The sequence below is a fragment of the Hydra vulgaris genome, chromosome 11, assembly GCF_038396675.1.
Source record: "Hydra vulgaris chromosome 11, alternate assembly HydraT2T_AEP".
In the NCBI taxonomy this organism is placed as follows: domain Eukaryota; kingdom Metazoa; phylum Cnidaria; class Hydrozoa; order Anthoathecata; family Hydridae; genus Hydra; species Hydra vulgaris.
The window spans coordinates 14,458,677-14,470,000 of record NC_088930.1 but is presented as its reverse complement, the minus strand read 5'-3'; the positions used below and the strand labels follow the sequence as shown (position 1 = coordinate 14,470,000).

The following is an 11,324-nucleotide window of genomic DNA, read 5'->3' as shown; positions in this document are numbered from 1 at the left end:
ATTTTTATTAAAATTGAATGATATGAAATAAATAGAAAAATTTTAAACTGGATTGAGGCATTTCTAAATAATCAAATACAATAAGTTGGTTTCAATCGGTGTCAAAATGGAGTATTAAGTGAAGCTTCGCAGGTATCTATTCTGAGCCATTCCTTTTTGTAGAATACATAAATGACTTGCCAGAAAAAATCAAAAATACTGTGAAAATGTTTGCAGTTGACAGCTGCCTACATCTTCACTGTATATATACTGTATATTCAATTGAGGACACCAAATTAATTCAAAAAGATTTAAATATCATAGAGGAATAGTCAGAAAAATGGTTAATCAAACTAAATGAAAGTAAATGTGTAGTTAGGCAATATGGTAAAAACAATATGAAATTTAATTACACAGTAAATGAGTAAAAAATTAGTAAATCGACTTATAAACTTTGATTGGTGTATATTTTGATACATCACTGAAATGGAAGAAACACAGAGTAACATGTTCATCAAAAGCTAATGCAATAATGGGGATGATACAAAATACTTTTGTCCATTTGGAACAGCATCTTCTTAAGCAATTATACACAACTTTTATTAGACCTATGATTGAATTTGCAGCACCTGTTTGGTCATCAAACTGCAAGTTTGACAAAGATGGCAAAGAATTTAAGAAGCTGTAAGTAAGACCATTTCCAGATCTTGCAGAGGTCACAGTTAAAAATACAGCAAAGAACAAACCAAGTTTATACCAAGACATGAATTCATTATAAACAGAACAGCAAATTTATGAAACTAATTGCCATTGGAAATCATCAAATTCAAGAAATGTAAACAGTTTCAAGATCGAATTAGACAAACATTTCGCATTAAAAAAACAAACTTAGAACTAACTTTGTTTTAAATTTTCATTTTTTTTTTTTAGTAAATTACTGTATACATAACAAATATATAGTTTAAGAAACTTTCTATAGGATTTAGATACTAGAAATCTCAGTTTAATTATATAGTAAGTATGTTATTAAAGCTGATAAAATGCAACTATAGTGTGTAAAGAATGTAATTAAAGCTGAAGATGCTAGTATCAAAAATCTAGGGCAAATTTCTTAAAGATAATATAAAATTGGTATTGAAAAAGCATGCATTTATTGATGTTTATAAATTAAATATATATAAAGTTGGAAAAAATACTAAAAATTCAGAAACCTTTTTATAATTAAAAATACTTTCCAGCAAAAGTATTCAGAATGTAAGATACTTAATATCCAAGGTATTTAAATAAAAAAATACTTTTTAATCAGTGTTTTGAATCAGCTAAAATTTAAAATGATATCTGGATCAGCTAAAATTTAAATTGATAACTCAATCTAACAAAATTTTTTCAATATTTATATTATTATAAAAAAATTTTAAAATTTTTTAAATATTTATATTAATATAAAAATAATAAGAATGACATATAATATCCCATGTCTCTGTTGGTGTCTTGGTGTCAATTATCTGTTACTCATTGTTTGAGTAACAGACTATCATTAACATTTACTAGACAATTTTCTTGTTTTACCAATACTAATTACATATTTGTTGGCTTTCAGCAACAGTAGATGTTTAAACATTTATCTGAAAGCTGATTTTGGTAAGGAACAGCAATTAAGACTGCTTTTGAAAGCAGATGTTCAACTGGAGCAGACGATTAGACTGTTGCATAACAGTTTCAAACACACCAAAAAAGAAAAGTAAAAACAAAAACCCAAAATCTTGAAAATAAGTTGATTAACTACATTAGTTGTTTCTTGTAATTCAAAAATTCTTATGCTGAAAAAACCCAATAAAAAAAAAAAAAAAAACACTGCACATGTGTATGAGATGACTTAAATCAATACGCTAGCATAATTTTAGCAAAAACAAATAATGAAAAAAATCTTGATATGATCATATCAGATGATTTAATAAAATAATCAAATGAAAAAACAAAACACAATTTTAAACATCTCAATGTAAATACAATCAGACTGTTTTATATATCTCTGATTTTTCCTCATTTGAAGTATGCTGCTACAGTCTGAAATCAATAGTATTAGAAGAGAGACCTCATTGAGGTAGTATGATTCAATTTCATAAATTTGACTCGATAATATACCATAACTATGATCAATGTCATGGAAAAAAATTACATCACGAAACAATTAATGCATGTGAAGTTAATATTTTCGAAAACTTAGTTTGATAAATTCACTGCAGTTAAAGCCTAAAATATATATTGTCAGGTTTTAGGTTACATAAGTATATAGAAAAAGAATATATAAATATATATTTTTACGCACTTTGCATTTTCAATGTCTTTCTAAATACAAAATACTTTAAACAGAAGCGAAGATGAAATTTAGCCCAGGTAGTATGGCACACTGTGCGAACTGGACAAGTTTTGAGAAGCTATTAGATAGACATAGTTAATGATGGACTTTATTATTTGTTTGGCATCATTTGTTAATATAAAATACGATAAATCTATAATTGTATTTAAAATAAAATTACAAAATACTCAATTTTTTATTTTTAACACATGGTGCTGTGATTTTCAAAGATATATTCATTTATATTTCAAAATCTAATATATAAATGTTAGGCTTTAACAGCAGTAAATTTTTCAACTTTTTCAAAAACAACAACTCCACATGCATTAATTAATCAATGACATTAATAGGTGAAGAAATTGAACTTTACTCTTACTTTTTCCAAGACCTTTTTTATGACTAATAAAAAAGTGACTAGAGATATAGAGAATTAAGCATATATTCCAAATGAGGACAAACCAGAGATTTATAAAACAGTCTCAATGAATTCATATTGAAATATCCAAAATTTTGCTTAACTAAACTTGGTTTTTCATTTGCTTTTTTTTAATTGTCATACTAGTATGCTGTTCCTCATCATCTGATACCATCATACCAAGAACAATTTCGCTATTTATGCTTGCTAAAATTGTTTAAGCATATCGATAATAGTCATTTTAGTCAAATCATCAGTCATCAGTAGCCAAATACTACACATGTTTGATGATTTTCAATATGCATAACCATACACTTTTTCCAATATGCATAACCATACACTTTTTCAAGATTGAAGTTTAAAAGCCACTTCTTCAATCATCCTACAAGATGGTTTACATCATTTTGAAACATTTCATTATCAAATTAGTTCCTAATCTTTGAAACCAACTGTGTCATTTGCATATAATTTAAATTAGAAATTTACATTATGAGTAATAAAATAAATATAATAATAAATAAGTAAACAAATAATAATAGTCCTAAAACAGACCTTTGAGGCACCTCACTAAATAATTACTTTGACTTGGATATATTATAGCCCATTACCTCTATTTTCTCTTGATAATTAAAAGTTGTTTTTGCCAGTTAAGTAACCTAAGTTAGATTTCATGAGCCTTCAATTTAATACATAACCTTTTATGAGAAACACTGTCAAATGCTTTTAGCCAAACTAAGAATACAGTGTAAACTGAGTTGTTTTTTCTTACTGCTTGTATAATAAAACCTTTAAATTCCAACAAACTGCTATACGTATTCTTTTTTTAGAACAAATTATAGCATTCTTTTAAAACTTTTGGACATATATCATTGACTTGACTAAAAAAGTATTTAAAATACAAGCATTTAAAATACTTCAAAACTTTAGAAAACAGAATGTAATTTCAAATCTGGTGTTATTATACCATTTCACTAATGTTTTCTGCTATTCTTACAACTTTTTTGATATTATTCAGGCAATTTATCTATTTTAGTACCAGCATGATGTCCCCAAAGTATAATAAGGATAACATTATTTAGTTCATTAACTTATTATTCATTATACATAAAAATGTTTATAAAAAACATGAAATGACCATCTCTTCTTTTATAAATAAAAATATGGGCATATTAGGTTTAATACAATATACAGTAAAATGAAAACTAATACAATGATTTTTACGCATTTTGTAAACTTTTTTGTTTTATTTACTCCATTATTTCATAATATAATTTTCACCATGCAACCTTATTAGAAAAAAGTTCTTAATAAAAACTTTGGGATTTTGAAGGTGATACAATAAAATTAATAAACTTTAACTGTTAACATTTTCTAATAAAAATAATTCTAAATAAAGAATAATACAAATACTATTTTCTTAAACATATTTTTTTATTTGAGGAAAAACTTTCGGATACTTTTCCTTATACTTTCTTAGCTCAGTTGATATAGGTCCTTTGATCTTTCCACCAAGTGGCACAAGATTATCATCAAGTAAGACTATATTATTTCTATCGTATCTAGGTATCATATCTTGTTTTTGCTTTCTTGTTGTTACTACTAAAGCTTTGCAAGGTTTTCCTTTAACAGCAACTCTAATTATGTCACCAATATCTGCAGTTCTTCGTTTGCGATAAAAACCAATTAAATATGGCTTTCGATATCGGCTGGTTTTCTGCCCCAATTCACTGTTATCAAGGCAATTAAATTCCGTGAGCAGAAAAATAGACCTTCTGCTTATGAGAGAATTAACTCCAAATGATTTGAAGAATGATACTAGAGTATTCATTTTTTTTAAACTAAATAACAGTTTAAAATATTTTTAGAACAAATTTTTTTTTTTTAAATTCACAAAAATTCAAAGAATTAAAGAAATTATAAAAAAAAAACGTAAAAGATTTTAAAAAACATCACAAAAATATCTTTAAAAATGACATAAAGATTTGTCTATGTAATTTTTATGAAACTTCAGCTAATGAAATAGGGCTGCATCTAAAGCTTCCTAGTACATTAATACCTATTAATCAAGGATAAAAAACAAAAAATGATGTTTATTAATAGCCATAGCTGTATCTAAAAATTAAAAAAATGTCTTGTACACATAAAAAAAAAAGTATTAAAAAATGCCCAGTGCAGTATTTATAGGATGTAAAATACTGCTATATTAATTAAACAGATACTTCAATTTTCAAGAGCCTTCACTATCTTTGTAATGAACTAATAAACTTTTCTTCTGTTATTTGTTTTGTTTTTGTCAAAACATTATCCACATAATAAAAAATTACACAGGTCAACAAAGAATTTATTGCATTAATATTGACACTTGCTCTAAATCTTGATACGCTGAATTCAAATCTGAAATCAGGCTTTTATGACAAGCTACAGATTTTTTGCAATAAACAATGGGTTTTTTTTTCAAATTTTAATTGGTTGACTAAATTTTCAAGGTATTTCTCTAAAGCAAATGTGAATTCATTTATAAATGCTAGAGTATAGTTTAAATTATATAAATTTTTTAAAAATTTAAAATAAAAATAAGAAACAGTCGAATATATAACTTTTATGCTATATGGGAAAATGGTTTTATTATATTAAAAAATACCTAACTTGTGCAAGCGCGGAAACAAGGACGCTAAACTGTAGAGGTTAAAGATATAAATGCAAATATTGTCCTTGTTCTTCACTCACATCTCTAAGATTTTTAGAAAACTGGTAAAGAAAAATTATTTATATAATGAAGTTTTATACTCGTTTTCCATCCAAGATCACAAAAGGCTTTTAACATTCAATCAATTAAATCTGCACAGTTTTCAGCTTTTTTATTTCCAAGAAAGTTTTTTACAACACCCACAAACAACAACCATACGGTTTTTTCCTTGCTATCGATTGTTTTAACAAATTCTTTACCATTTATAAAATAGAAAATTTGTGGCCCATCAAAAACTTTAGTTTTTTTTCTCTAATGACAAACCAGATAATTTTTAACTAAATAATGAAAAAAAACATCAGTTTTTAGTGCTTTAACAAATTGTTTCATGAATCCAAATTTAAGATGGAGTGATGGAAAAACTTACTTCTGCTAACAATAGGTTTATTCACATTAATTGGCATGCCCAATGTGAGAGTGTTGCGAATTGGTCATTCCATTTGTATCCAGTATTGGTTTCTTAAATTACTGTCCAACGTGCATAGATAGCATGGAAATTTAGTAAAACCTTTCTGCTGACCAATGAGAAAGTTAACCATTTTTAGATCTTCACAAATAATACAGCCGCATTCTGGATACTTGATCAAGTTAAGTACCATTTTTATGCCATGGTAAGTCTCTTGCAAATAAGCAGAATGGCTGATTGGTACAGAACAAAAAATATTACCATTGTTCAAAAGGGGACATTTGAGGCTTCACTCTTAGCTATCGATAAACAGTCTCCTATCTGTTAGATTACATACAGAAATACATTATTGTAATAGGAGACCTGAAATATCATTACAGAAAACAAATAAATGTACTTCAGAAAAAAAGTTAACAAATGTTTCCTCTCTTTTTCTTAAGTAGGAAACTTTTGTAAAGCTGTCAAGAAGGTTTTTTTTATAAATTAAAACGGCAATCTTTTCAGAATGCTGAATTGGTAGCAGAAGGAATGTTGGAATTTGAAGGAATGTTTGGCTTCTTTTTTTGTGCAGCTTTACTTTTACAATACCAGAGGTACTGACAAGACGAAAATAGCAGCTGTCAATATGGTTTAGAGGTTCCCTCCACACCACAGGGACTCCAAAAGGTAATTTTTTTTTGTCCAATCTCAAAGACCCTCTTTTGCAAATATGGCACATAGTATTTGATGCCCACTTTTTATTTTGGTCAACAAGTTTTCTTAAAAATGCCTTCAAAAAACTTTATTTTTTAAAAATTGAAAAATTAAAAATTGCAGAAAAACTAGAGACAAAAACAAGGTTCAGATTTGAAATCAGCATTAAAAAATACATAAAAATCAGTTTAAATATCTCATGCAAGAGAATTAATTTTTTGTGGACCTGTGTTATTTTCATAACAAACATAAAGTTATTTTTAAATTTTAGATCTGGTTATTATTAAGACGTTCAAAAAGATGATTTTAAAACAAGATCCAACACTGCGCCATGACTCATTTGAGTCAAATGATATTTTGCTGTAATTGAAAAATAAAACATTTATTATATCTTGAAACAATAGAGGAAAGTAGACATATAATATTCATTCCATTCAAATATATAATCCATTCATGGTCATCTGATACATTTACAACATTTAAAGGATATTCTTTTAGTAGCAATCCTGTTGAATTGTCAAATAAACCAATAACATAAGTGTCAGAACAAAGATCAACAGTTTTAGTGTAAAGGATTGCTAATATATTTGCATCATGGCAGTAATCTAAGGCATGGATAACTTCAGACTGTAGTGTTGTATAACTAGAATCAATTACAGGTTTTGAGACACGACCATATTTAGACATTGGTGGGTGTATACTCATCTTATTAGAACTTGTAACTTGAATGACAAAGCTCGTTTTTAATTTGAATTCATCTGAATCTTCAATCTTGTAAAAGCTAAAATAATTTCAATATAAATATTATTTTTTTATTCACATTTTATCAATGTATAACAAAGAAACAAGGGAAAGAAAATTAATATAATAATTATAAGAAGCAATTGAAAAAAGATATTACTGAGCCTAGAAAGTAAAAAATAACCAAGAAACTTGATTTTATTTAAAAAACACATCATTATTATAAATAATCTCCCCACCCAAAATTAAAATTAATTTATGAATAAAGAAACTAGAAACTTTAGTTGAATTAAAAATACATTTTTAACTTTTAAAAATATAAGTAATTTATATTTTAAGTAATATTATATTATATAATATTTCAGAATGTTCATACAAGATATAAAAAAAATTACAAATATCAACAACTTGCAATAATCTATGAGAATTTTTTTCTCAGAGATTATTGTAAGTTCTAATCTCTTCTCAAGAATTTATATGTTCATTCTTTACAAACACTTCACATCGCCCATAATTATAATCAACATTTCATTATTTATTAACTTTTTTTTATTTTTCGTATATATACTACTTCTTTCATTCTTGCACTTTTAAATTTATAACTTCAAAATGCACTAGTATTTTATAAATTTTCTAAAAATGCTACACTAAAATATATCAGTTAAAGATTATTATATATAAATCATAAAACATGAATCAAAAAAAAAATTCTTAGAGACAAAACATTGTAAAGTAGTTGTAAAAAGAAGTTTAAACTATTTCATAAATACTTTGAATATTATTAAAAAAATAATAATTTTAATAAATTAAAACCAACTAAATAATATAAAATAATATAAAATGCATATTAGTAGTTTTAAAATAAATAAAGAAAACTTTACTTAATAGTTTCTGACTGTACATGCATAATATAACCCGAGTTATCCATGTGGAAGTAAGCTGGTTGGTCAATTAATACACCTTGTATGTTTTCAAAAGCTGCTCCTAGTTTCTCATCATCCAACCTTAATACTTTTACTTGATTTTTCTCATAAATGACATAAGCCCATGGAAATCCACCAAAAGAAAGACTATTGAAAGTTGAACAATTAATTTTTTTTAGAACTTTTGGATAGCAACTAATATCGATATTTATAGTCAAACATTCTTGTAAATTACTAATATTATCCAGTTTTTGATTTTGAAACTCATATAAAATATTTTCCAAATCATACATCACCACAACATTTTTTAAAGAAACATATAGAATCCCATCACTTAAAGATGCGTCTAACACTTTGCCAAAAAAATCTTCACTTAATTCAAAAGCACCTACAAATTTAAAAGGATTGATATCAAATAAAGCAAAGTAAAAGTGTGTATTGTTCTGGTGGTTAACAACGTGATGTTTAGACTTTACATAAAACCTTTCATTAATTTTATCCCAATCAAGATGTAAAAAACAATATCTTAAGCCCAAATTAATTTTCTGATCCATATTTAAAAAGTCGCTGCGCATGGAATAACAAAATAGAACTGACGAGGATGACAATAAATACATGCATTCGTTATAACTGGTTTTCGAACTGCTAAAATCTAAATTGACATATGTAGGACATTGATATCTTAAAAAGTCAATAAATCGTGTTTTAGATGGTAATTTATGAATTCCAGTTTTTATTGTGTGTGGTTTATTATTAAAGAAGCAACCAGTAAAACATTTGGAAAAGTCATTCAAATATAAATTGTTGTCATAAAAAACTTTACTAGTGCATTTTTCCTGAAAAGATAAATTCAATTCTCTGATAGAAGAAATATAAAGATTTTGTGTGAAATTTCTCTCGTTAGATTTTCCAGAAAGCTCTCTTTCTCTTATCAAAGAGCATATTTTTTTTTTCATTTTGGTAACATAATATTAACTGCTTTTTTATTTTTATTAACACACTCATACATCAGAGAGTTGACTTGATTGTATTTACCCCCAGGGTGTACAATACAATACAAGTCAAACGACAACGGGCCACACCGTACAACACCGGACTACACCCGACATCAAAAACCTGACTTTGCCCTCTTAACTGCAATAAAGCAGCCTAAATATTTAAGCAGATTTATTTTTTTTAAAATTAAACTCATCATATAATATTTTAATATTTAATATACAAATCATAAAATACAGCTAAGGACTAATTTTTAACATATTTATATTACATTTCAGGATCAGCTCAGTGCGTCGTCAGACTTAAAATAAAATACAATAATAATATCACAAAAAACGCATGTAAAAAACCTTTAAGAAGACATTATAAAAATGAGATGACGTAACGTAAAAACAATTTTGAAATTTCAATGATTTTTTTGACAACACCGTTATAATTGTTCAAAAGCGGTGGAAAGTGTCTTATCTCGTAATTCGTTTGGGCATAATAAACTCGAGGGACTCTCTTTTTCCTTTCACGTACATTAAATTGGATGCACCCTTGGGGTGCATCCAATTTAATGTACGGTGGCCGTCCCGAAGAGATTTTAATGGGTGAGGGGGTTACGTAGTATTTTTTTCCCAACTAAAGCCAAAAAAAAAATTGTTCGACTCACTATTCTAAACAAAATAATAAAAAAAAGGTCTTCATCAGCCGATATTTGCTGACTGCCAACTATAGTTTCAATTTTGCCAACTCTAGTGTCCGATATTTGCTGACTAATAAGATTCGCAGGGGGGGGGGGGCTAGACACCCCTACGCTCCTCCTCAGGAAGGCCCTGGTACTGTGGTAGTCCTTGGAGTACTCTGTGGCTCCACAAGCATGTCTATTGCCATACTTTTTAAACTATTATGAAAGGAAATAAGAGAGTTCCTTGACATTAATTATGCCCAAACTTCAAACTATGTAATGTTAAAACATATATCAAGTTTTACAGTTTTACTTTTACTTTAAAATTGATTTGCGACAACATCTCCTTAATTTTGATATATAGCATTTATTTACCATGTCATAAAGTTTTTTGTTTATTAAATACTTTTAAAACTTTGATTGAACAATACGCCTTAATGGCGGAAGTGGTTAGGTCGCAGCATTCTGAAGTGGATTGCCGTAGTTTTTTTCCTTGCTTTTCCACTTTTTATTTTTTTTCATTTTTTTTTAATTCTATGAAATAAAAAATAAAACATTTTTGAAGTTCAATAAATATATTCAGTTTGATAAAGTTATACTTTTATATAAGAACTGCATTGCAGCAAAATCTCCTTAACTTTGATTTATAGCACTTTGATTATTTGCCGTTTTATAAAGTTATTCGTTGCATTCCGTCTTGTTTTTTTAATAGTGTTTAAAATAGGCAGTTTAGTGTGTCTAAGTGGCCGAAGTGCAAACTGGAGGATAAAATCCTGTCGCTTGCATATTAAATTTTTTAAATCTTTTTCAATTTTCTAAATTACAAATTAAAACGACTGTTAAACGACTATTAAATAATTCGACTGTCAACGAAATCGACAAATATGTTTTCTAAAGTCGACTAAAATCGACTTCCTAACCAACATTGACAGACGGGTACCGTATACCGTATGCAATTTTGGGCAACCCAAATTGGATTTTTAGAGATTTGTTTAAAAAGTGGTGCCCAAAAACCTAATTCCATTTTTGATTATCTACATAATTTTTTGGTAGAGTTCAAAATTCTTCCAAAAGATGGTTTTATCTGTTAAAATATTGAGTATGAAATCAATCTTGCTGTTATAATATGTGATACACCAGCTAGAGCATTTATTAAGTATATTAGGGGCACAATGGTTATAACTGATGTAAGCGTTGTGTTCAGAAAGGAGAGTGGTGTGGCAAGATAATACTCTCACAAATTTCATCAATTTTAAGCACTAATTCAGATTTTTGTCATCAAAAGCATTCTGAACATCTTATTAGTATGTTAAATGGAATTAAACTTTGACATGGTGACAAAGTTTTCCCTAGACTTTATGCATCTTGTATGCTTAGGGGTATGCGAAAACTTATT

General features: G+C 27.4%; 2 protein-coding genes across 2 annotated transcripts; both read right to left on the bottom strand.

Moving 5' to 3' along the window:
* Nucleotides 1–4,170: 4,170 nt before the first annotated feature.
* Nucleotides 4,171–4,581, bottom strand: LOC100199955 (large ribosomal subunit protein uL14m). Its single transcript, XM_065809360.1, has one exon. It carries the CDS (start codon nt 4,579–4,581, stop codon nt 4,171–4,173), a length of 411 nt encoding a protein of 136 aa, XP_065665432.1.
* Nucleotides 4,316–9,369, bottom strand: LOC101240324 (uncharacterized). Its single transcript, XM_065810206.1, has 2 exons — nt 8,221–9,369; nt 4,316–7,379 (listed from the first exon to the last, which is right to left on the bottom strand). The coding sequence occupies exons 1-2, from the start codon at nt 9,216–9,218 to the stop codon at nt 6,944–6,946; spliced, it is 1,434 nt and encodes a 477-aa protein (XP_065666278.1). The 5' UTR covers nt 9,219–9,369; the 3' UTR covers nt 4,316–6,943.
* Between the last annotated feature and the right edge of the window lie 1,955 nt (nt 9,370–11,324).